At 45.9% G+C, this 26,660-nt stretch overlaps 1 protein-coding gene across 3 annotated transcripts in view; it reads left to right on the top strand.

Moving 5' to 3' along the window:
- Window positions 1-24,981, top strand: part of MORC4 (MORC family CW-type zinc finger 4) — a 32,983-nt gene extending 8,002 nt beyond the window's left edge. For all 3 annotated transcript variants that reach the window (XM_077827270.1, XM_077827269.1, XM_077827271.1), the window contains 13 exons: window positions 843-989; window positions 7,509-7,671; window positions 7,973-8,101; window positions 9,995-10,114; window positions 10,926-11,017; window positions 13,174-13,272; window positions 14,089-14,217; window positions 15,799-15,876; window positions 16,394-16,457; window positions 18,052-18,242; window positions 22,079-22,820; window positions 23,112-23,395; window positions 24,757-24,981. In XM_077827270.1, the coding sequence (XP_077683396.1) occupies window positions 843-989; window positions 7,509-7,671; window positions 7,973-8,101; window positions 9,995-10,114; window positions 10,926-11,017; window positions 13,174-13,272; window positions 14,089-14,217; window positions 15,799-15,876; window positions 16,394-16,457; window positions 18,052-18,242; window positions 22,079-22,820; window positions 23,112-23,395; window positions 24,757-24,910 (2,392 nt within the window). In that variant the 3' untranslated portion in view covers window positions 24,911-24,981. The remainder of the gene's footprint in view (window positions 1-842; window positions 990-7,508; window positions 7,672-7,972; window positions 8,102-9,994; window positions 10,115-10,925; window positions 11,018-13,173; window positions 13,273-14,088; window positions 14,218-15,798; window positions 15,877-16,393; window positions 16,458-18,051; window positions 18,243-22,078; window positions 22,821-23,111; window positions 23,396-24,756) is intronic.
- The last annotated feature ends 1,679 nt before the right edge of the window (window positions 24,982-26,660 follow it).

The raw sequence follows: 26,660 nt of genomic DNA, 5'->3' as shown, positions 1-26,660 counted from the left end.
GTCTGCAGGCGAGGGCAGTGTGCGGCACCCCACTTCCCCCCCGGGGCCACAGAGACATGGTGCCGGCCACTTCCGGGAGTGGCGTGGGGCCAGGGCAGGCAGGGAGTCTGCCTTAACCCCGCAGTGCCAAGGGTGGGAGGGGGAGGGGGCAATCCCACAGGCCGGATCTGGCCCGCGAGCCGTAGTTTGCCTACCACGGTACTAGGGTAATGGCAAATTTCGCACTGCACTTGGAGAGCCCCTATAATAGCAACTGTGCTTGGTGTTGCATCCGTCATATTATTCCCCTGCACTGATGTCAGAAATTGTTATGAATCTGATGGGCACTTCTGCTAATTTCCATGACCAGCATAACTTCTGGATAATTTCTGCAGTAACTGCATCTCCACCTCCCCCTGTGGAGTGCCCCCTCTTTTCTAATAGTTGTCTGGTCTGTTCCCCCACATAGTCTTATCCCTTGGCAGCAGTAACATGCTTTTTGGTGTTGTGATACGATACGTGTGTACGGTGCTGCCTTCACACTGATGGGAGCCTTAAATACACAGCTGCCGCCTCAAGTTAACAGCTGTGCATAGCTTTACATACTTCCTTCCTTCCCTGTAAAGTTGGTGCCTGGTGGTATTTTTTCACCAAGTTCCCTTGGTTACTACTTAGCATGGTTCAACTCCCCTTTGGACACACCTGCTGTTGGCACTGCACCTAGTCATGCTTCTGATGGGTGCTATGTCCACGTACATCCCCTGCCTATGCAGAAATGTTTGAATTCTTAATGTCTCATTGGTAGTGGGGATAGGGGAAACCCGGGCCAATCTTGTTCTTTCTTTGACTCTGTGGCTTCTAAAGAAAATGATTGTTACGGAAGATTCTGCACCCAGCCTCGAGGCCATCCTGAAACATACGCTCTTCAGTACTGAGGAGGAGTTGCTGGCCCAATTTGATGCCATTCCAGGCAAAAAGGGCACACGGATCCTCATCTGGAACATCCGCAGGTACTGGGAGCCAGGGCACACAAGGAGGGAGGAGTGGAAAATGATAGGTTCAGCCCTTTGTAAGGCTGAGGGGGAGAAAGAGGTAATAACTCAGTAGCCTAAGGATTGAGTACAGTAACTCCTCATTTAACGTTGTAGTTATGTTCCTGAAAAATGCGACTTTATGCAAAACGATGTTAAGCGAATCCAATTTCCCCATAAAAATTAATGTAAAGGGGAGGGGGTAGGGTTAGGTTCCAGGGAAATGTTTTTTGCCAGACAAAGACATTATATACTTGTGGAGTAGGCGGTATACGTATACAGTATAAGTTTTTAAAACAATTTTAAACAGTTTAATATTGTACACAGCAATGAATGATTGTAAAAGGGTGGAATATTTCCCAGGGAATGCCTTGCTGCTAAATGATGATGAACTACCACTCGCCTGAGCCCTCAAGGGTTAATATGCTCTTGTTAATGTAGCCTCACACTCTACAGGGCAGCATGGACTGAGGCAAGAGGGAGGAAACACAATAGATGCAGGGCAGTAGCTGCAAACACTTCCGTGCAAAAACGGAACATGCTGATGAGCCCATGCTATCCAGCTGGAGCGCACCACTCCCTCCTCCTGACAGCACATGCATGGCTGCACAGGTGCTGACTTTCCAAAGTGCTGGGGGTGAGTGCATGAGTGAGAGCGAGAGATGTGCATTGCCCCTTTAAGTATGCTGACCGCACTTCAAGTACATTGCCCATTTAAGCAGTTCAGACAGGAAACAACAGCTTCCAGGAAGTTCCCTCCTTTCTGTCTCTGAGCCCTGTCCCCCAACTCCGCTTTGTGGAGAGCAGGTATGGGGGGTGGGGGTGGGCAGGAGAAGGGGAACATCCTAATATCAGCACCCCCCCTCTGCCAGCAAGTAGGAACCCCCCCTGGTTCTAATCACCACAAGGAGGGGCTGCTCTTCCAGAGAATCCTGCAAGCAGTGGACAAAGTAGGTAGTTGCCAAATGAGGTTATAAGGGAGCATCGCACAACTTTAAACGAGCTTGTTCCCTAATAGATCAGCAGTGTAAGGAAACAACAATGTTAAGTGAGGAGTTACTGTACCTAGACAGGCCCAATTTGCATCAGGGTCAAATACCCAGTTTTATGCAACTTGCTATGTTTGGTTCTTTCAAGTGTAACAATGGCACCGCCTACTCCACATGTTTGCTTCTTGGGTGGATCCCAGTCAGATCTTCCAGCATTTGTAACTAAATATGTTCTGCTGCTGCTCTTCCCTCCTGTTAGCCCTGCAGAGCCACCACAGCTAAGTGCTTGTCTACCTAGGCAATTTACAGCACTGCAACTTCCTTGCTCATGGATGTGAAAAAACACCCCCCTGAGCACAGCAAGTTTCAGCGCTGTAAAGTGCCAGTGTAGACAGGGCTCCCAGCGGAGGTGGTTTCTTTAGAGCCCTGGGAGACCTCTCTCCCAGCGCTGTGCCATGACCACACAAGACACGTTAAAGTGCTGCCAGTGTAGATTAGCCCTAATAAGAAAGAATCATCTGGAGTGTATTCTCTTCTGTGCAGCACGAGAATGATTTAAGTTCCAGTGGCTTACACCTGTGCTGAAGGTAGTGGGTTAGCATGGGTGTCACCAAGGGCCTGCAGATCTTTTGTTAGAGCTTGTGGCACATGAGAAGTGAAGAACCCAGCTTGAATCTCAGAATTTTCAGTGTTGGCCCTCAGAAATACTTCATTTTATTTGTAGACTGAGCATATTTGATACAGAAGTCATTGAGATCCCAGTAACGGAAATGCATGGTACCCTCTTTAGTCACTTTTCGCAATAGAATTGCAGTTTGATTACCAAGATCCTGCTTTTGGTGGTTGGAGATATAAAGATCCTGTGTGTTGCTCATTAGAGTAGGGTGCTGCCTAAGTCTCTTTACTAAATTTCCCCTTTACCTATTATTGTGTTGTGTTCTGTGTCAGTTGGCTGCCAAATGCTACCCTAAAAGTAGAAGCATTTCAGAGGTGTTCCATGCATGTTGTTTAGGAAGTGCTTGGGAAGAAAGATGCTATAAAATGTAAAATATTTATAGATAGGACTTCTGTTTTTACTTTTTAACCAATAAAATTATCCTGAAGTTATTGTTCACATCCAGTTACTTTGAGGAAGCACTGAGAAAATTTTGTTTAGTTCTGAAGTTTCAATTTATCCCTCAGTTTTTTAATTGGGTTATGCTCTTAAATTTGTTGCTGAGAAATTAAATGATACATCTGGTGATGGGGGAAGCTGAATAGTGCAGCTTAAAGTTTTTCCTGTTTTTTAAATGAGAACATTTTCTAAACTGAGAATTTGGGCTAAGATGCATTGGAATTTAACTTTTTAGCACATAAAAACTAGACAGTCTTGAAAATATACGAAAAATGATCTCCAAAAACTAGAAACCCTATTTATAGATAATTTGGTACTATGTTCACGCTGCTACTGTGAAATGTTGCTTCTTTTTAGTGCAACTTTTATTTTATCAATAGAAAATTCTTCTCCTAGTGTCCCCTTCAATCTCAGCCCCACATGGACTGCAGAATATGTTGGGGTTTTTATCATTATGACATAATGAAACACTGCTAGAGCGCTTCCTTTTAACTTCATAGCATGTGTCCATCTCCATCTGTGGTTTAGGAGATAGTGTTGTATACATTGTGGCACGGGCACTGGCAGAATTGTGTAAGGTTATGCAGACCGATGAAACTTTTAATTTATTCTTCAGCACTTAGCACTAGCTTTGTAGTGTTATTGCGGCCTTCCTCTCCTATCTCGTGGCATAATAGTAATTGCTGTTAGTCCTGTGGGCACCCTTCTGTTATCAAACTCCTATCCTCAGGTATTTATAGCTCCTCTGGAAAATTTCACTCCCAAGATTAGGGTGAGATGGTGGGTTGGGGGGAAGAGCTGTTGGTATTGGCTACTAGTGCTCAGAAACAGACGTTGGATCGTGCTCATTTGTACCTGGCATTGTAGTGCTGCAGATTTCACATTTAGCCTGTCGTATGGATGACTGAAGGCTCTGTCTGTCACTGCAGAAATCTTAGGGTTTCTATGTGATTTCCTCCAACCTAGGCTTCTGTTTAATCAGATGCTTTTTTAATAAGCCAATGGGATATAGTCGTAGGATAATTCAGCTTAGAGTACGTCATCAAAAATGCAGATTTTAGCCTTACACGTCTCTTCTCTTGTACAAGCACTAGCTGATTCTCCTTCCTTCCTTTTCCCCTCAGCAAGTAGAAGGGACTTCTGTAGAACGCTTGCAGAGACAGTTATGGACAAAGAGCTTGTTACGTCATACATCTAGATATCCCCTCGTTCCCATCGGGAAACCTTAGATAAATCTGAATATTCCATCTCCTTCCTGTGTATAATCTTGTTTTTGGCACACAGGGCGTGGGAGATCTGGGTTTATCTTCCTGTTTCTGCCACAGACTTGTTGTATGTTCTTAGGCAAATCACTTAACCCCTCTGTGCCACAGTTTCCCCATATAAAATGAGGATGTTTCTCTACTTTCATAGGGCAGTTGTGAGGTACTCTTTTACTGTGGAATTTGGCATAGAAAAGCAATATAAATAAAATGACTGCCTGTGGGGTAACGTGAAAGAAGATGTAACACTTTGAACTGCTTGCCAGATATATCATGGATGATCTTGTAAGGGGAAAATAGCATGTTAGTCCCTTATCCTGCCACTAGGAGTCAGGAATAGAGGAGCAACTTTAGTCTTTACTTTTCACATAGCAGAGCCCCATCGGTTACTATGTTCTTATTTGTGGGATACTGTGTAGCAGAGGTCCCCAAACTGTGGGGCGCGCCCCCTTACGCGGGCACAGAGGATCAGTGCAGTTTTTCAAAGAGACATTTTTAAGGGCACAAGAGCAAACTATCCCACTGCGTAGAAAAGATAGGAAATATGGCAAGAGACCACTCTAGCTTAACCAGGAGATGTTCAATGATCTAAAACTCAAAAAAGAGTCGTACAAAAAGTGGAAACTTGGTCAAATTACATAGGATGAATATAAACAAATAACACAAGTATGTAGGGACAAAATTAGAAAAGCCAAGACACAAAATGAGATCAAACTAACTAGGGACATAAAAGGAAACAAGAAAACATTCTACAAATACATTAGAAGCAAGAGGAAGACCAAGGGCAAAGTAGGCCCATTACTCAATGGAGCGGGGGGGACAATAACACGAAATGTGGAAATGGCAGAGGTGCTTAATAAATTCTTTGTTTCGGTTTTCACCAAGAAGGTTGGTGGCAATTGGACGTCTTAACATAGTGAATGCCAGTGAAAATGAGGTAGAATCAGAGTCTAAAATAGGGAAAGAACAAGTCAAAAATTACTTAGACCAGTTAGATGTCTTCAAATCACCAGGGGCCTGATGAAATGCATCCTAGAATACTCAAGGAGCTGACTGAGGAGATATGAGCCATTAGCAATTATCTTTGAAAAGTCATGGAAGCCGGGAGACATTCCAGAAGACTGGAAAAGGGCAAATATAGTGCCCATCTGCAAAAAGGGAAATAAGGACAACCCAGGAAATTACAGATTAGTCTGCTTAACTTCTGTACCCAGAAAGATAATGGAGCAAATAATTAAGCAATCAATTTGCAAACATCCAGACGATAATAAGGTGATAAGTAACAGTCAACATGCATCCGATGAAGTGAGCTGTAGCTCACGAAAGCTTATGCTCAAATAAATTTGTTAGTCTTTAAGGTGCCACAAGTACTCCTTTTCATTTTGCGAATACAGACTACCACGGCTGCTACTCTGAAACCAGTCAACATGGATTTGTCAAGAACAAATAGTGTCAAACCAACCTGATAGCTTTCTTTGACAGGGTAACAAGTCTTGTGGATAGGGGGGAAGTGGTAGATGTGATATATCTTGACTTTAATAAGGCTTTTGATACTGTCTCGAATGACCTTCTCATAAACTAACTAGGGAAATACAACCTAGATGGAGTTACTATAAGGTGGGTGCATAACTGGTTGGAAAATCATTCCCAGAGAGTAATCAGTGGTTCACAGTCATGCTGGAAAGGCATAACAAGTGGGGTCCCACAAGGATCGGTTTGGGGTCCGGTTCTGTTAAGTATCTTCATCAATGATTTAGATAATGGCGTAGAGAGTACGCTTATAAAATTTGTGGACGATACCAAGCTGGGAGGGGTTGCAAGTGCTTTGGAAGATAGGATTAAAATTCAAAATGATCTGGGCAAACTGGAGAAATGGTCTGAAGTAGATAGGATTAAATTAAATAGGGACAAATGCAAAGTCCTCCACTTAGGAAGGAACCATGAGTTGCACACATACAAAATGGGAAATGACGCATAGGAAGGAGTACTGCGGAAAGCGATCTGGAGGTCATAGTGGATCACAAGCTAAATATGAATCAACAGTGTAACACTGTTTCAAAAAAAGCAAACATCATTCTGGGATGTATTAGCAGGAGTGTTGTAAGCAAGACACGAGAAGTAACTTGCTTACAACAAGAGAAGTAACTCTTCCACTCTACTCCCCGTTGATTAGGCCTCAGCTGGAGTATTGTGTCCAGTTCTGGACACCACATTTCAGGAAAGATGTGGACAAATTGGAGAAAGTCCAGAGAAGAGCAACAAAAATGATGAAAGGTCTAGAAAACATGACCTGTGAGGGAAGATTGAAAAAAAATTGGGTTTGTTTAGTCTGGAGAAGAGAAGACTGAGAAGGGACATAACAGTTTTCAAGTACATAAAGGGTTGTTACAAGGAGGAGGGAGAAAAATTGTTGTTCTTAACCTCTGAAGATAGGACAAGAATCAATGAGCTTCAATTGCAGCAAGGGCAGTTTAGATTGTACGTTAGGAAAAGCTTCCTAACTGTGAGAATGGTTAAGCACTGGAATAAGTTGCCTAGGGAGGTTGTGGAATCTCCATCATTGGGGATTTTTAAGAGCAGGTTGGACAAATGCCTGTCAGGGATGGTCTAGATAATACTTAGTCCTTCCTTGAATTGTGGGGGACTGGACTAGATGACCTCTCGAGGTCCCTTCCAGTTCTGTGATTCAGGGAGGGGGCATGGGGGGGCCAGGCCAACCCCATGGGCCGTTGCGGAGGGAGCACCACACAGCCCTGCTCCACCCCCAGCTCTGTTCTGGCCCAGCCACCAACTCCTGACCACTCCCAGCCCCGCTGCTAGCTTCATCCCCCCGGCAGGGGCTCTGCTCTCAGCCCTGCCCCTGGCTCCGTTCCTGGCCCACCCTGCCCCCCAGCTGTGGCTCCCTTACCCCTGTCCATGTTCTCCCCTTTCCCTGGAAGCTGCAGCCCCAGTCCCAGCCCTGGCTAGCAGGGAAGGGGGTGCGGACACGGTTGGGGGGTGGGGGGGGGGGCGCAACCCTGAAAAGTTTGGGGACCACTGCTGTATAGCTTCACTGCTATAAAGTTGTTCTATTGCTGCTACAGAATGAGTGGCTGGATAGGATGTTCTGATTTTTGTTTATCATGTTTTTCAGAAATAAAGATGGGAAGCCTGAATTGGACTTTGTTACAGACCAGTATGACATTCGGATATCAGACTTCAGCATGGAGGAATCAGAAAATGCCGGGAAGAAGGTTCCTCCTCGCCTTGAGAAGGTTCAAGAGTCCTCTGCACCAGAAACGGAATACTCCTTACGGGTGAGTTAGGAATGCTGGAGTTACACCAAAGAAGTAGATTGGTCCTTGCCCTATGTCTGTCCTAGGAAAACAGTGTAAGCTAAGAGTCTGTGCTGATGTCGGACAAACCAGGGCCCCTCAATATAGCATTTCCCATGGAATTGAAAGGTGTGGAATCCAAGCTGTGTTTGCCTGGAAAGGACTCAGCTACTTGGCTAGACGGGACTGATTGTGTTGTCAAATGACTTCACTTTTTTCTCTAAAGGTCTCCAGTGAAGTCTGTGTCCATAATACCTCTTCTTTCCCTGTCCCCTCCTCCCAGGCATACTGCAGTATCTTGTACCTGAAGCCTCGCATGCAGATTGTTCTGCGACAGAAGAAAGTGAAGACTCAGCTGATCTCCAAGAGCTTGGCCAATATTGAATATGATGTATACAGACCTACCTCCACAGTATCCTTATAGCTGCCTCTGACCTTTCCTGCCTCCTGGTGACTTCTTTGCATCCAGGGTAGCACACAATGAGGATCACTTGTTTCCCAATTGAAATTAACTCCTCATCTGTACTCAGATGGGTGGATTGGATTGGGTGGCCTGGGGCAGCAGGGTAGAGAAGCCGAGGTTTGAAATGAACTTGGAGACTGACTTTTCTTCTCTGGCCCTCCCTTTACCCCCCATAGAGGCTAGATCCTGACCTGAATAGTTCAAGAAGGAGCCTTGAAAACTCTTGGATGGAGAAGGCAAGGATGTGTCAACTTACTGGATGGAAGCCCTTTCATGTTTCAAGTGTGAGTGAGGTCCAGATGAGTGGAAGGAGTCTTCATGCTTCAATAGTCCTGGCAACTGAATTCCAATACCAGGCTTATCTGATGTTTTCGGCACAAACCTATTTAAACCTGTTTAAAACTATAAACATCTTTAAAAATGTATAGGAAGAACCCTCAGTACAAGCCAAGGCCTGACTTCTGTGTATAAGACCAGAACTTGTGTATGATAAAAGGGAAACCTTGCTCCGTGCTCTCCTTTAACCCATTTATCAGCATTCAATTGCTAGCTTTATTTTTTCTGACTGAATGGAAAGCATGAGATCTGTGTTCATTTCATTCATTTTTTTTGCCTGTTAGCGATATGAACACACAATTTGTCTTTACGCTTTGTGTGCGTTTTGAGAACGCACTGACTGAAGAAGGGAGCCATGATTCCAAGTCAAGGCAAACTTCCAGCCCTGCATACTCAGCCAGGGATCAGAGACTCGGCATGGGTCCTTTCTTGTTTGTGCATCCTACTCACTATTAAATATTTTACAGATTTAGATCCTGCCTTTAGTGACACTTGAGCATAAGTGTACCTAAGTGGAGTTTAGTAAGCGATGACAATGCACAAGAAGGAATGGACTTTGGCTTGTTCTCTGACAACTGTATTAGTTCTGCAGAACCAGCATGAGTAAAATGTAATATATCCCTGATGCTGAAGAATAAAAATTGTTAGAATGCACTTAAGGTAACACCATAAGGTGACACCCAATGAAAATATACCTCTTTGCATATGTTCTGTAAATGTGGGAACCCCCTTACAAGGATAGGCCAACCAGAAGGATACTTCTGGGGTAACAAGATTGTTCTTTATAAATAGCTTCTATTTTTTTAAACCTGGTAGCAGAATTTCTTGCCCAGAACTGAAACCAAGTGAAGTGGGTGTCTCCTGAATTTCCTCTACTTCTGTGGGCCTTGATGTCTTCATTACATTATTTCTTGAGGTTTCTTTGGTTTACAAAGCCAAAACAACCAAATTTAATCACATTTTTAGTCATTTCTGGCCCATCTGGGTTATAACTCAGTTTGATGATGATTCTTTGGTCAGAACTTGATTGCTTTATAACCAGCTTAAAATTAATATTGTAGCCTTTTTAGAGACCTTGGGTAAACCATGTTATTTTAACCTATCTGTAACAGTCTTGTTCTGTCCAGACTGGCTGTGTTAAACTGTTGGAACTCAGATGGGCTGCAGTTATGCTTATCCACCATTTTTGGCTGTGTATGCCAGGCCTTCCTCACTCTACAAAGGCCAATGCTCAGCTCTGCCCTCCTGCTAAAGAAGCAAAGGTGTTACTCTAGTCTAAACGGCACAACGTTTGCATGACACAACCTACATCATGAGGCTGAGACATTGAAAACTTGTGGGCTTTACCTCTTTTTGGAGACATTTGACCTTCTGCTGTTCTCCATCAGCGGCCCCTTTCCCCGCGCCCCCAACCACACACATAACGGCCTTCCCACAAAACGGCATTCACTTCTTTCTTCCTCCTTGGAGCTTGCTGTTTTTCTCCTTTGACGAGCTTTATCTCAGAACAAGAGGGTGAGGATCACCTTTGGGTTTAATTGCAAGAACAATAGTCACTTCGGGATCATGATGTATCACAACAACCGACTCATCAAGTCCTACGAGAAGGTGGGCTGCCAAATGAAGGTGAGTGATCAGTGCTTCCCCTCTGCTCTCAGGAATGGGGGAGGAGAGAGGAACATGGCTTCATCAGAGATAGGCCCTGTCCATTAGATCCTTACTCTCAGGTCCCATGGTCCTCCAGGATCTCACCAGCTTAGCGCAGGAGTTCTTGAACCTGGTAACTGGGCTGTCAGTCTCCGTGAGCCGTTTACTCAACCTATATCCATATTGTACACTTGTCTAGAAGCTGAGATCCAAGTGCGTCCCCTGAGATTATTTATAGCTGCTATAAGGAGCAGATGCTGATGGGGAACTCAAGTTGTGAAAGCCATCCTTTTTGCTCAGCCAGACTACCCTCTTCTCTGAGTGGTGTACTCATTACAGAATTGCATGTGCAGTGGTGGAGCAGCATAGCTATACCAGCAAGCTGGCTGTCATTGCTTTGCTTCTAGGGGTCATCTTAGATACAGATAAATTGGTGGCTTTCAGAGTAAGGAAGCTAGATGATATTCGAGGTTTATGCCTTATGGATTTGTGCTTACGCCTTTCCTTGTCTGCACTGTCTCAAGGGGATCTGCCAGCTGGGGACTGAGATCAGGCCCTTGGAGATTGCCAAGTGTTCATATCTGATACATGTTGTTGCTGTACATGGCACATTCAGAGGTGTTACCATCAACTCCTGCATCAGGGAGGGGATGTATGGTAACTTGAATCTTGTTGCCGGGATTCCAGGGGAATAGGAATTGTTCTCCTGAAGGTGCTACCTCCTTTTCTGTTGTAATCAGTGTGGCTGAAATGTTTGGTTCTCTTCCTTCTTTTTTGACCATTGGTGTAGGGGGATGGCATGGGCGTGATTGGGGTGATCGAATGTAACTTCTTGAAACCAGCACACAACAAACAGGACTTTGAAGAAAGCAAGGAATACCGGTAAGGGAGGGCTGCAGCTGGGTCTACTGTTATGCATGGGCTTTACATATGAAGTAGCTCCATGTTGGCCTATCTTCCTTCCGATGCCCTTACCAGAAAATATCTGACCATGTTTCTGAGCAGTCTGGAGAGACCTTGCTGTCCTGGGTTGAGAGAGGGAGTAGTCTCCATGTTCATCTAGTGCTGGTTTTCATGCATGTCTCCACCCATGAACCCTAAACCATGCCCCTGAGATTTATCTGAAATAGAACAGTGTGTTTTCATTCACTAAAGCAGTGTTTCCCAGGCTTTCAGAAACTGAACCCCACAGCTGGAAAATTAAACCAGTCATGTCCCCACCTTGAACCCTGTCATGTTAGCAGGGCAGCATGAGAGAAACTGACATTGACACTGTTCCATACCTCCCCTCCCCCCAGCTACTCATTTGGACATAGCCCTAACTTTGGGGAAATGCTGCACTATAGAGATGAACATTTATAAATGAATGTAAGCATCGAATTTAGAACGGGCAGTGGGGGAGTGAAGGGAGGGGGTCAGAGCAGACCCTGCCGTTTGTCTTTGCTTTGCAGATAGCCAGCTGCTCTTAAGTTAGTGCAAATAGCTACCAGAGCTCTGGGCTGCTGTGCTGAGGTTAGGGGCCCCCTTGTCTCAGCAGGAAGTGAGAGGTGAGATGTTTGTGAACGTCTCTCTAGTCTGTCATCTTCATGACCTCCTCCCCCACCAATAACCAAGCTGCTAGATTGTTGACTTGACCAGAACTTACATCCTTCTGAGGTGCATAGGTTTCATGCTGCTGCTTGATGAGGGCTTTTGGAGTGAGTCTGACACCAGGAAGCCTGTTTTATCAGTGGAAAGGGTATATTATGGATGCAATTAATCCTTGAATGCAGGGGATGCCTAAAGTTAAGGGAGACGAGGCATCCCCAAATCTTGGTCCCTATAGCAAGCTGGCCTGTAGAGCAAGAGAGACAGTAATTTGGGGTGAGGCTTGTGCTTTGTGTTCCAGTGTGAACGCGGCTATCTAGAATTTGAATTTTCTCTTTTCATAACTGTGTCCGGTATCTCTACATTCTAAGGTATCCTCTGGTCAGTGTGATGAAACATTTTCTGTTAGGATGTGTAGGAGATGGCGAGACTATCCCAAAAAGCAATTAAAGACCTTATTCCGATATACCAGCCTCATCCAAATGCAAAGGGTAAAAATGCAGTTTTCCTTGGGAGAAGAAAACCCTATGTCTGCTCCACCCTCTCTATCTGTGCACAATACCCATGCTTGGGCTCGTATCTAATTTGTTTTAAGTTAATGGATGCTGGCCTTAGTCCCAGTGATTACTTGAATCGTATATAGCAGCCAGTAGCTGGATGAGACATTTCATTAGGCTACCTGGAAATGTTAGAGGGCCTGATGGCTTCTCTTTGGAGGGTGTGGGGGAATTGCCCAAAGGTTTCAGGCAAGGCTAGCCAGGACTAGTTAGCTGCTTGGGTTTGGTCTTAGCCTGTGAGGCCTCAGTCTTCCTTAGTAAAAATTATGTGTTTATGCTGTAGCCAAATTTTGGGGCCAAAGATGAGACCTTTGTTTCTGTGCACAGCCTGACCTTGAGCCAAAGGATGCAGAAATTATAGGATGAGGTTCTCTAGCCTGTGTTGTACAGGAGGTCAGACTACATGATCTTAATGGTCCCTTCTGGTTTTAAACTCTGTGAAAACTGGGGTGCTCGTAACTCTGGTTTGGAAAGGAAATGACCCTGGCTCTGAACAAAAAGGCAATCCGGCTCTAATGAGAGGCTCTAAGACCATTTTGGGTGGCAGAGAGTGAGACCCCAGAGATCATGAGTATCAGGAACCCTGTGTACAGGTAACATAGGGTGGTATTGGCAGACTTCTGAAGCTGTGGGATGGGTGATACATCAGGGTTATTCTTGGTACAAATCTAGATGAATGTTCCAAAACCCAAGTTGTTCCTGCAGTGGCACGTCTGAGTACCTTCTCCATTCCCACCACTGTCATATCTGAGCACCTGTGATTACTGAAGTGAAAGGCAGAGACAGGCAGTAAAGAAGGTTTGCTTCTCCACCTGGGTTGTGTTACTTGTGCTATCTGTTGTGACTTTCAGTGGAATTTGCCTGATTTTCACTGCTGTCTCCCCTTCCCTCTAGACGGACAATTACTGCCCTGGGACAGAAACTCAACACTTACTGGAAGGCGAAGATGGCACAGATGAACTTGGGTAGTTCTAGTACCGCCAACATGATAGCGTGAGTTCGAACATGTTGATGGTCTAATTTTAGTGCAGCATTAAAAGCACTGGGCCTTTCATCTGCAGAGAAGGTGGGGAGTTGAGGAAGGACAGAAAGTATGGCGGGTTGATTAGTATCCCTTCACATTGGGAGATCTAGCTGCAAAGGCTGCTAGTGTAATAAGTTTTTAGTGATCTCAGCCTAGTCCACTGGCTAATGTTGTGACCAGGACATGTAACGATAGGGTGTTCCAGGTGAGAATGGAGGGGCATTGGCAGGCATATGGAGGGCACTGTGACTAGGATAATGTGGTGTTCCAGGCTGGGATGTGCAGTGCCTTGGCTGAGCTACCTGTCCAGATTAGGTGCTAATACGATTGAGCCTTCATTTTCATAGCTCTGATGTGAACAGTACAATAGTGAGGTGAGCAATCTATTCTGAGGGAGCTATGTGCAGCTGACAGAGCATGGCGAGGTGTGGGGTTGAGGTGATGGGGAATGGGTGAGGTGCTGATGGCTATCTGTCCTCTGCAAGGCCAAGCACTTTATGTCTACAGGGAATCTGTTGCTGGCGATGGGGAAGGAGCTTCACTTGGGGCTGCTCATATTATACAGGCACTACCTGTAGAGTGGATCAGAACGTCTGAGAATGGACAGTTATTAAAAACAAAACTAAAGAGGGACACGTGCTGCCAGAAATTGTAGACCAGGCTAGCCAGTCACGCAGTTGCAGCTCTGGACGCAATGTTCTCAGTACTCGAGGGATGAAATATAGGGCAGGGGTAGTTCTTTGCTTTGTATCCTAGACATTTAGTCCATGTATCTCTCTTTCCAGAGGGAGACCAGACCAGACTTGGGTGCAGTGTGAGGAGTGTCTGAAATGGAGGAAGCTCCCTGACAAGGTTGATCCTGCATCATTACCTGAGAAGTGGTTCTGTCATCTCCATCCCCACCCCAAGTACAAGTAAGGAGCTCACCTATCTCAGTCCTTGTCTGAACTTTCTCCCTGCTGCCTCCCACTCTTAATACAAATGCTCACTGTCCCAATTTTTGCTGTCCCCTGCTTCCTTTCCCATGTACATGTGCATCTGCATAGACCTTGAAATACAGAAGCGTACTTGGCCAGCCCTTATGATCGCCACTCAGAAAACATAGGTATGGAACAAAAATCCCCCTTGAAATACAGGTCCTCACATGGGAGGAGGTTAATAGGTTTCCTCAATATTCTGGACTAGAATAGTGGCTGTTTAATATATTAATTAGTGATCTGGAAAAGGAGGTGTCGGATTACAGATGATGCAATTTTCAGTCAAGATGAGTGGATTGTCAGCAACTTCAGCTGAATCTATTTAAACTGAGTAGTCAGGAGGCAAGATAAACAAGTGCAAAGCAATTAAGGTTATTCATACGTACAGATGGTTTCTAAATTAATTGTAACCTTTCAGGCGAAAGACCTACGATATTATGAACAGTTGAGTGAAAACATCTGTTCCATGTGCCATAGTTGTGGTTTTAAAAAAAACACCAAAACAAAACCCATCAAGGTGTTACTAGGAGGTACTTTAAAAAGGGATAGAGAATATTACTGAGACTATTTTTACAGTTTTATATAAATCACTGGTAAACCCAAACCTGGAATTCTGTGCCTACTCATGGTCACCCTGTCTCACAAAGAAGAAGGTCAATGAAAATTATTAGAGCCATGGAAAGACTTCCATAGGAGGAGAAATCAAAAGGATTAGGATCGACTCGTTTAGTGGTAGGATGTACTGGATGTATACACAATAATGAATGGTGTAAAGGTGGTCAGTCGGGAACTCCTCTTTGCCCTTTCTCATAGTATAAGGACTAGGGAATATTCAGTCAAATTTAAAAGTGACAAAGGAACTCAGTGTTTACGTGGCACATAATTACTCTGGGGAATTCATTGCCACAAGGTAAAATGGAGGTAAGGAATTTAGTAGAATTAGATATTTTTATACAATTCATATCCACAGTTGCATTTTTTTTTTAAACTAGTATATAAGGGATGTAAACCCTCCTGCTTCAGGTTATAAGCAACCACTAACTGTCTGGGATCAGGAGTTACTTTTCCCTATAAGCATATTACAGTCTAATTGTTCATTATGGGGGTCTTATGCTTTCCCCTAAGGCATTTGGTATTGGCCACTATGGGAGACAGGGATTGCCACACTGTTCTCCATAGTAACTCATAATTTGAGAGGAAATGACACACATGCAACAATACTTGATGCCGTAAACTCAGATCTTAAAAGCTTCACTTCCTGCCTCCTCATCTGTGTAACTTTAGGAGGTAAGTTGCTTGTTTTCCTCTAAATATTTTAAATTTTGTTGTTTCCAGGCTGCTCCCAAAGCTCTCTTTGTGTGAAATAGATGCAAAGGTTATAAGGAAAGATAAAGTACTGAAGAGTCTGAGAGAGCAGCTGGAGACGTATACAAAGATCCTAAAGACTTGGGGAATTCGTAGGCGACAATCAAACTGTACTCTCTCATGCTCAAGCATGATGGACTGATCTCATTGCAGAAGCTGCTCAGCACCTGAGGAGCAGGAGCCCAGTGATGAGGAGATGAGCCCCAGCTATGACCGAAAATCCAGGAAACAGTTAAGTATTTGCTGACTCCATCCTGCAGATGGGCTAGCAACAGCAAGGGAGTCAGCAAACCAATTTTGTTTTCCCTCCCCAGTCCTGCTGCTGCTTCTGTCCACTCAACCCAACCAGGGAGGGGGAGAAGGAAACAGCAGTACCTCTCTGCATAGCAGCTCAAGGTGCAGGTGACATGTCCCAGTTTTCTCATAGGAGGCGCACATGTCAGTGGTTCCTGAGTGAACATCAATGATGTCGCCTTGGTTTCTCTCACCCACTTTCTAGGATCTGTATCTCTGAAACCAGACTTCTCTAGTTAATCCAAACTGCCTGCTCACTGGAGTCACAGAGGTGATGCCATGACAATGTTCTTGCACTGTAGTAGTAAACTCTACTCATGCTGAGGTATCTTAAAGTCCTAAGTCTTGCACGTGCCACCTCCCAACTGTTTCTCCTAGTAGAGATAAACTTCAGATCCCGATTGAGCCTTACAGAGAGCGGAAACTGAATGCCTTCTTCCTTCCCATCACTTAGAGAACAGACTGCAGATAGAAAGAGGAGGAGGTCGTCGTCATCTTTGGAGAACCTGGAACACCAGGTGAGAGGAAGGAAATGACTGGAGAAGGCTTTGCGACGGTCTGGAGAGTGGGGAACCCTGCTCTTTGCTGTTGAGGATGGCAAAGTCTCTGCCCTGCCCCGGTCTTTCTTATTTCTGTCTTCTGCTGAGAGAGGCGCTGACACGAGGATCACAGTGTATTGGCTGGAACAAGAAAACCCTGTGTATGCACAGCTTGGACATGAAAACACCAGAGCAATATTAACACCATACTTATTAACAGTGTGACAGTGCTTAGGAGCTCCAGCTCACATGCCATTCTTTCTCCCAAGCCCTGTCTTAATCAAGGGGCTTGATCTTGCCCCCTTTCAACACAGAAGAGGGGTCAGTGAGGTCCCTCTTCCTGTCCTGCGGTCGCAGGGCTGGTTCTTTCAGGCCCTTTCCCACTTTCAGGCTATCTGGTTATATAAAGACTGATGTTTTGAATTTTCAGGAGCACTGTCTTTCGGACACGGCTGCCCAGGATGGGTTCTCCGGGCAGCTCTGGACACTGCAGCGTGCGATCAGGTTGGCCGTCCTTTAGGGACAATTCCCTCCCAACAATCATCATGGTATTAAAACATCTTCCCGCTCCCATTCCAACCCCAGCCTAGTCTTGTTGCATGCCCTCTTCCCAAAGATACCCTCATGTCGCATGCTAGACTAGTCTTTCCCTGATCCATTGGGAAGGACAAACCTGGTGAGGACAGGAGACTTCTCACTCCCACCTTCTCTCCTCTCCATAAGCCACCTCCCAATAAGCCATGCATACCGTGAAGCACGTAAGTAGATGAGGCTTTGATCACTGTTGCAGAGCATTTGATCTGGTTTGAGACTAGGAGGCTCTCTGAGGTGTTACTCTGTCCTCACTCATGTTTGTCGTCTCTTCCCACAGTAGTGGCATCAATTCCTCCTCTCTTCCCTTAGTCATTCATGTTTCTTTCATGACATGGTCATCCCACAATTTCCCCAGGTGCATGCCCTTGTATGTGTAGAAAGAAAGTCAGTTTGTCTCTTGCATGCATCCCTCTGTGCATGGACATTCTCACAGAAGCACCAGGAAACCCCTCGCATCCTGGCATGGAGAAGCTAAAGCACCATTGCCTGAATTGGGAAGGAGATGAGCTCTTATAGCCCTAAACACTAACTGTGCCACTTGTGGTAGTGACTGGGGATGTGGAGGAGAGAGGAATTCCCCTTTGGGACAGTGACTGTGCAGTAATTTGGTTCGGTCCTCAGCTGGTAAAGTCTGCTGAGGTGGTTATTGCAAGGGGGACCAGTTCAACATCCAGCTGGCAGAGTCCCCTGAAGTGGTAGCCACTAGGGGAATGGGTCAGTCCTGGACTTGTAGAGACTTGTCTGATGGTGTTGTGGGTGCAGTTCATGACCATTAGGTGATTGAGATGGTGTGGGGGAGGAGAGTGGGTGTTCGTCTTAGCTGGCAGAGCCCCAGTGATGGTACCCACTAGGAAAAATTTCTTTTAATTCCCAGTTGGTGGATCTGCTCAGTTTGGTTAAGTAACTTTTTTCCAAAGCTGCAGCTGGCATGTGAGAGGGGCTATTCGTTTTATTGTTTCAATGCTCCCTTCCTTGCCAGGTATTATCCACTACTCCAGAGCCCTGTCCTGCTCACAATAACAGTGTAACAAGTGTGGCAAAGCAAGAGCCCACAGAAGAGGGGCCTGTTGGGATTGCTGGCTCTCTCACTCCTCCCCCTGCTCTTGACAAGATCAGTGCTGTCTATCTGACCACTGGGCCTTTGGAGCAAAATATACCACAGACAGCAAGGTAGGTGCGATGGTGCAAACAAGTGCCTCCTTATCAATAACAACCCTCTTCCTGTTGTGGGACACCCACCCTGTGAGTGAGATTCTGTGTGGGGGGAGGGGTATGCTTGCTCTTGGAGTGTAGGGTCATGAGGCAGGGAGTGAGAGAGGATTATCTGAGAATCTGATTAAAGCAGGTGTTGGCTGGAGCCAGAAGATCTGTCCTCATTCCTCTTACATTTTCCTTTTTTAACTTCAGATTCTCTGAACACAATTCAGCTTTCTTCTTGGTGTTTTGCTGGCCTTGAAATGGGAACACGGAGAGCTTTGCTAAATGGATTGCAAGGCGATCTGGTTTAATTATGGCTACAGCTAGTGTCTGTGTATCCTCGGCTGAACCTTCAGTGCTGAGATTATAGCAGCACTCAGTGAATCACGGTACACTGGGGGAAGGGATGGTGTGGTTCACTTAATTTTCTAACAAGTACCTAGGGCATGCATGACTGGGCTTCTCCAGTCCTTGACATTGGTACCCATGATGCCCTCCCTTAAATGCTGAAAGAACGAAGTTTGGAATATTACTAACTAATCAGGATCACGTTTGCAGAGTTGTTTTTCCTTTTGTCTTTCTCTTTGAGGTGAGTCTCTTGCCGTTTGTGACACAAATTTGATTTTTCACCTTAACCTAGGACAAGGAAAGTGGGAGCAGGGTGGGCATAGAGGAAGGAACAGAAATCCTTATTATGTCCTAATTTTTTAATCTTTTCCTCCTTTCACTTTGACCAGTGTCCTTTTTCTATCTCATTGGTGCCACCACCTTCACAGCTCTACATATGTAGAGTCTCAACCTAAATTCATCTCAGCAGTTCTTTGCACTGGTTCTAGGGTTGCCAGGTGTCCGGTTTTCGACCGGAATGCCCAGTCAAAAAGGGATCCTGGGCAGTTAAGTCTGGTTTGCAGCACAGTGGAGCTAAGGCAGGCTCCTTGTGGCTTCCGGCAGCAGCGGCATGTCCTCCCCTCCGCTCCTACGTGTAGGGGCAGACAGGGGGCTCCGCACTGTGCCCCCGCCCTAAGCACTAGCTCTGCAGCTCCCATTGGCGGCGAACTGTGGCCAAAGGGAGCTGATGGGGCAGCGCCTGCAGACAGGTCAGTGTGCGGAGCCACCTGGCCACCCCTCCGCATAGGAGCCAGAGCGGGGACATGCCGCTGCTTCTAGGAGCTGCTTGAGGTAAGTGCCGCCTGGAGCCTGACCACCTCCCGATCCCAACCCCGGGCCCCAGCCCTGATCCCCCCTCCAACTCTCCGAACCCCTCAGACCCAGCCTGGAGCCCACTCCTGCACCCCCTGGCCCCACCCCAGAGCCCTCACTCCCACTCGCATCCCAACCCACTGCCCTAGCCCAGAGCCCCCCTCCCACATCCTGAACTCCTCATTTCTGGCCACACCCTGGAGCTCCCACCTCCATCCAGAGCCCTCACCCCCTCCCGCACCCCAACCCCCTGAGTCAGCCTGGTGAAAATGAGTGAGTGAGAGTGAGTGACAGAGGGAGGGGGAATGGAATGAGCAGGGGGCGTGGCCTCGGAGAAGGGGCAAAACAGGGGGTGTGGCCTCGGAGGAGTGACGGGAACTGGGCAAGGGTGTTCGGTTTTGTGCAAGTGGAAAGTTGGCAACCCTAACTGGTGCAATTCTGATTCTCCCACAGCCCCTAGGGTCAGTCTGGATAATGGGCAATGTGACTTCCTGTCATCAGATGGAGACAGGAAATTCAGCAAAATTTGTGAAGTCAGCCCTTAAGAGCTCTAGCTGAAAATCCAGTTGATTTTTGGCCTTGAGCAGGTGGAACAGCTACTTTGGTTAAGAGAAGCTTCTTAGTTAAATTTGAACCTCACTTGGGTTTTAGGTTCATTTTCTCCTCTCCTGTCGCTTGCCCTAGCATTGTCTCCAGGTCTGTATTTACTATGTGAGAAGTCGTTGGTCAGTTTTTTAAGTGCTGCAGAACACCTTCTGTGCACTTGGTGGCACAATTTGTCCACCTTCCCTTTTAGAGCCCCATTGGGAAGAGGAGCTGCTCAGATGGTGAAGCCTGTTCTGTATGCACAAGGGTAGTGACATGTAGCATTAGTGAATTTAAAATGCTTTAGAAATAATGCAATGGCATGAGCAGAGGTTCTCAAATTCTTAAAAGGTTGTCAGTGGTACTCTTTGGTAATGCTGCTTACCTGGTGCTTTTATTTCCAGCTTCTAATTCATGCCAAGAAGCAGAAAATACATTCAGCACCTTCCTAACACTGCTTTTTCCCCTGAGCAGTCGCTGTAGTTGACATTGCAAATGGTAGACCAAGTCTTCGTATTTAAATGTTCCATGGTGTTGAAGAGTTGGAAGACTCTTGTTGTAGAGGATCAAATCTTCCAGTCATAACAGATCCCTGAGTAGACCATACATGGAGAGGAACCACTTAACCTGCCACTAAAACACAGCCACCTCTGGGTAAATGATGGCAGCCATTCTGAATCAGCCAGACTGCATACCAGATTTTAGGATTTTCCAGGCACAGAAGTGAAAATTAAATTCTGGCTGACTGTTGAACCAGGAAGTTTAAGAAGGTAGAATGGAATTGGCCAAGGTGGGATTTGGCCGGGGTAATGGCCAACTCCTGCTCTTTCCTAGTGGAAAGAATCAAGTGCAAAGCAGCCTGGAGAAATGTAAAGCAGTGTGGGATGGAGGCAACAAGAGGAGATTTGAATAAACCTGAAGCCTTACAATCAGGGAGCAGAACTAAACAACCTAAATATGAATAAAGGGGGACATAAGCAGGAAGCCACTTTGTGCTAAAGCAAATGTATGTTCATCTAGTTAATACTTCCCTGATTATTTTTTTCCGACATAAGCAAGCACTGTAGTCACTGCAGAGACAGTGTGAGATTGAGAGGAAGGTGTCTGCCCGCTGGGGAAGATCTGTTTTAAGAAGTGGTCTGGAATGAGCGAGTCTGAGAGCTTAGCTTCTCCAGATCCGTGCATGGTTTTTATGGGTGTAGGTGCACTGTGCACTTACAAATGAGCTGGCTTCTTCCTGGCTGAAGTTCAGTTTTGTTTTTAATTGTGTGAATAAGTCCATCAGCCATCTGACAGTTTGAGTGGCGCAGATTTTGCTTGGGAATGTGGACAATATATGCTTGACAATGTATTGTAAACTTTATTTAACTGGGTCATTTTCCTGATACTTAAAAAAGCCTAATATTTTAAACATAGCCTGTGTTGTGTTTAATTAAATGTATCAACCAAACATTTTTCATGAGAGATTTTGCAAGCTGCAGCTGGTTTCCATTCAGGGACACAGGATTCACAGGCTTTGCTATACTGGAATAGAGGGGCAGTGGGTTCTTCTGGATTGAGTTTGGGGAGGAGTGAGGAGCCAGGAACTCCAGAGATCTAATCCCAGCTCTGCCACTGACGTTGCAAGTTCCCCATCTGTAAAATGAGGATAACAATTAATTACCTGTTTCTCTCAAGGGTTGGGGAGGGAGTTGTGAGGATTATTAGTTAGTTTCTGTATAGCACTTTAGATTTTCAAAGTGCTGTGTTAGTGCTGAGTGTATTCAGACCAGTAGGCCCGCAGAACTGGTCTCCTGCCTCCAGCACTGGCCTCGTCTTAATGTTTCTGTGGAGCTTGCCCCCTGCCCCAAAGAGCACCCCTGACTAGTGGGGGAGGGGGAGAGGGAAAGTGACTCTGACTACTCTTGGAGATCAACATTACTTCCTAAACACTGAGGTTAGTTTTCTCAGTGGGATGGGGTGGCACTGCTTGGCTGCTGTACAGAGTGGGTTCAGGCTCGCTGACCCAGTCCTCTCTTTTGCAGCAAGCACAAGCTATCTATGGAAGAAGAGCCGCTGGAAAAGCGGAAGCGATATCAGGAGCGGATAGACCCATCCCCCCCAGATCTGACCAGTCCCAGCCCCCGCACTTCTTTTGAAAGGGACAGCTCTGCTGAAGCAGACCAGGACCAGGAATGCAGCGAGTCTGACAAGGATGATGAGAGTGTAGAGGACAGCATAGACTCCCACCTAGTCAGAGAACCTCTGGATGCACTCAGTGGCACCAACCAAGCTGGGGATGCTTCACACAATGGGGGTCTCTGTCCTACCAAAGAGACTCGAGCAAGTCTCAGTCACTTAGAAGGAGAGCAAAAGGAGACTGCAGTGGTTCAGGTGGAACTGGAAGAGGAAATGCCAGCCTTAATATCAGAAAGCCAGGCAGCAGATAAGAACGTCTGTGTAAATACCTGTGGGAACGTGGAGGAGATGGACAAGAGGCCCTTCGTGGCTGTTGTTGGTATTTCAAAGGCTGCTGCGGATGGTGAAGCCCCCATTCAGCTAATCCCTTTTGGGTGGGAGGAGAGACTTGATAAAGCAAAGGTTGAGAAGGCCCGGAGCCACAATGATCCTCCCCCTGATGGGGACAAAGGAGGAGGAGACTTGCAGGTACCAAAGACCACAAATCAGAGGGATATGGTGGAGCAGGAGGAGCTGAGACAAATTGCAGAGAATTTCTCGGTGGAGCTGAAGAGGGTCTCAGCGGAACGAGATTTGCTCCAGGGCAAGGTAATGTTAGCACCTGGCTGTGAATTCCGGTGTGGCAGGAGGGGTAAAGTTCTGCGGCAGTAGGGAATTGGATGGGGAAGATCAAGACTGACTTAACAAGGAGAGAGAATCCCCTTGCCTTGTGTCTCACGTAAGGCAAGTAGGGGTTAGGATTTCTTCTTTACCCTACTAGCCATTACCCTGTTCCTTAGCCCCTGGAAAGTTTTTTTTTTTTTTAATTTTTCTTTTCCCCCTTAATGTGCAATCTCACTTCCTGTGCATGCTCCTGCATTTGCTGTTTCTTTAACTCAGGTGGAAGAACTAGAGCAGGAGAAGTGCCACCTGGAGACAGATTTCTTGAAAAGCCAACAGGAGTTGGCAACGCTCAGGGCTCAGGAAACCGAAGGCTTGTACTGGAGCAAGAAACACATGGGTTACCGCCAGGCTGAACTGCAAGAGCTGAAGGCTCAGCTGGAGAGGACCATAGAGGAAAAGACCGAGCTGAAGGAGAGGCTCAAGGAGACAGAGATGCACCTGGAGGTGCTTAGGGAGGCGCATGTCTCCTGCAGGAGCCCAGAGAGGGGAGACTTGAAAAGGTGAGAACTGTGGGTTAAACCATAGATATCAGTCAGTCCCAAGGTGGGGGGATAGAACATGGGTTACCTTGCCGGGGGACATCCACGTAGGAAACTGACTTCTGGGAGAACACTTTGGTGCCCATGAATTGAAGATGCTGCATGAGTAACAGTGGGTTATTACTAAGGATTGTTAGTTGTGAGGAGAAGGGCGGCTACGGAGGAGATTTACAGGTGAAGTCAAATAACTACAGGTTTGAAGGATACCCCACGCAGAGTTCCTTTGTCAGGGCTGGGTTCTCTCCTGCAGTACATTGTTCACTTTATGGAGTATTCCTGTTGAATCATTCAGACAATATTGGCTTCCTTAAGGATAAGAGAATGCGTAAGGGGAAAGAAATACTCTGTAGGTACTGAACTGTCTTTCCCACAAGCATGGGACTTTCCATATCCAGGATGTGTTTTTAGCCCTGCTTCTGACCTGACAACACTTATGGAATCATAAGGAACAAGTGCGAATGCTGAGCTATGCAACCCTAAGTTAGATTCATCTGGAGTACTGTGTCCAGTTTTGGGCCCTACACTACAAGAAGGATGTGGATAAATTGGAAAGAGTCCAGCGAAGGGCAACAAAAATGATTAGGGGTCTGGAACACATGACTTATGAGGAGAGGCTGAGGGAACTGGGATTGTTTAGTCTGCAGAAGAGAAGAATGAGGGAGGATTTGATAGCTGCTTTCAACTACCTGAGAGGTGGTTCCAGAGAGGATGGTTCTAGACTATTCTCAGTGGTAGAAGAGGACAGGACAAGGAGTAATGGTCTCAAGTTGCAGTGGGGGAGATTTAGGTTGGATATTAGGAAAAACGTTTTCACTAGGAGGGTGGTGAAACACTGGAATGCGTTACCTAGGGAGGTGGTAGAATCTCCTTCCTTAGAAGTTTTTAAGGTCAGGCCTGACAAAGCCCTGGCTGGGATGATTTAATTGGGGATTGGTCCTGCTTTGAGCAGGGGGTTGGACTAGATGACCTCCTGAGGTCCCTTCCAACCCTGATATTCTATGATTCACAAATACAACCCCTCTGTGTGGTAAGTATTGTTGCCCCCCTGTTACAGAGAAGTGAACTCATTTGCACAGTGTCACATGAGAAACTTACAACATAGTTGAGAACTGAGTTACATTCCCCTATTTCCAATCATGTGCGTTGGCCCCAAGATCTTCCCATCCTACCATCTGCATGCTGCACTGCTTTTAGAATGGAGCAAAGAACCTCAGCTTCCCACGGCACTGGTGATAGGAAGGAAGACAGCAAGTTAAGGGAAGGGATGTATTGGAACTAACATTTGCATTTCTGACTGTTGACTCTTCTCCTCTTGTCCACAGCACTATGGAGAAGCTGAAGAACCTGCGTAGGAATGTCAGCCAGCTCCTCTCACTGGTTCTCCCTCACCTTGAACTGCAGGATGTTAACTATGAGTCAGACCAGATTGATGAGATCTTGCAGACGGTGTTGGAGACTAACAGGATGTCAGAGTAGCCCTTGTCCCATGCTGCCATTGTGCCTTTTTGTATAGTTTCTTTAATAAACTCGTAAGTGCTTCATCCTAACTCTGGGCCTTCCTTCATTTCATTAGGAGTGGGGCTTCCATTCCCTCCTCCTTTCTTGTGGCTTTGTAAACTTGTTGTCAGAGTCCTGTGGAGACCAACATGGATAGCTCATCCCTCTGTGTCCTGGCCAGTCTCCTTTGTTTAAAGCTGCTTTGGGGGTGTGCTGGCTGGCTTCTAGGTAGTTGGGTCCTCAGATGTTTTTGTCTCTTAAATGCTTTTTCATTTTTTTTGTTAAATAATGGAGTGAGACGATTCTTTGAACTAATTTTAACATTCCAAGTTGCTATGGGAACCCGTTGGTGACTCACTGACACTATCCTGATGTCAGTTTAATTGCAAAGCTCTAGAATGATATTGATGAGGTTCTTTGGCATCTTTCAGCAGATGGTGCTTTGTGTAAAACTCTCTTCTTTGCCCAAACTTCCCTGTAAGAATGCACTCATTCTCAGACCCATAAGAAACAAAGCCAGTATCGAAGCTTGCCTTTTGGGGGCAGGGACTAAAGAGATCATTGAGTACCTCTTGTAAGTAAAACAAACAAAACCAGAAACTATGATGATGAGGGCCATAGAAGTACCTGGATAGATCACACATAGATTGCCGGGGAGGGGCCAGTGGCTCCAGAGACTACTTGGAGTTTCTAAAGGGTCTAAAACCCTTAAAATTCTTCATTCATCTTCCTGTTTTGAAACAAACTCTCCTTCTCATCTGATTAAAAATGGAAGGAACACCCCCACGTGTCAGTGTCACAATTGGCTGGGCTGCTTTGATTTAACTTGGAATTATGTCTGTCTTGTAGAAGAATTAGTCCTGACTTAAGAAACAAATGGCCTAATAGGTTATAGAAAATGTATATTATTTATATGTAAATGTATATCAAGGAGGAGCCTGGCTGACTTTGCTATGCCTTTAGGCAGTGCTGATGTGTGACCACCAACTCAATCCATTTCAAAGCCTCCTGCCTTAGGGGCATCCAGAACAGTCTGGCAGACCAGTTGAGCAGGTCTTTCACCAGCCACCATGAGTGGGGTTTCCGCCCAGATGTAGCCAGGTTCATTTTTCAGCTGTGGAGATTCCCCATATAGATCTGTTTGCAACCAAAATCAACAGGAAATGTATCAGTTTTGTTCATGAGCAGGTCACAGTCCTGGAGTTCTCGGATGCTTTTCTGTTGCCCTGGATGAATGAGTTCCTATAAGCTCTGTCCTATTCCACTCCTACCCAGGATGTTGTTAAAAATCAAGCAGGACCACACCCAAGTGATACTCGTAGCACCTGTGTAGCGTCACCAATACTGGTTTTCCACTCTGCTGAACTGTCAGACTAGGCTCCTTTGACGCTACCATGGGATCCAGACCTGATCTCACAGGACCAGGGTCGCCTCTTCCATCCCAACCTAGAGGCCTTTCAGCTGACAGCCTGCATACTCTGTGGTTGACATCTCAAAAGGAGATCTATTCAAAGGGGTGCAAGATTAGTAAAGAAAACCTTTTTACCGGGTATACTTACTTGTGAATGGAAGAAATTCTCCATCTGGTCCCAACAGAAAGGAGTTTCCCTGTTCTGGGCTCCAGTATATGTGCTGGACTATTTGGTATGCTTGAAACAGCAAGGTCTGGTCATTAGTTCCATCAGGGTCCACGTGGCAGCTATCTCAGCTTTCCATCCTCCAATTGGTA

Source organism: Eretmochelys imbricata, chromosome 9 (assembly GCF_965152235.1).
Source record: "Eretmochelys imbricata isolate rEreImb1 chromosome 9, rEreImb1.hap1, whole genome shotgun sequence".
In the NCBI taxonomy this organism is placed as follows: domain Eukaryota; kingdom Metazoa; phylum Chordata; order Testudines; family Cheloniidae; genus Eretmochelys; species Eretmochelys imbricata.
Note: the sequence above shows the minus strand (reverse complement) of the source record. Positions and strands in the feature narration are given on the sequence as shown.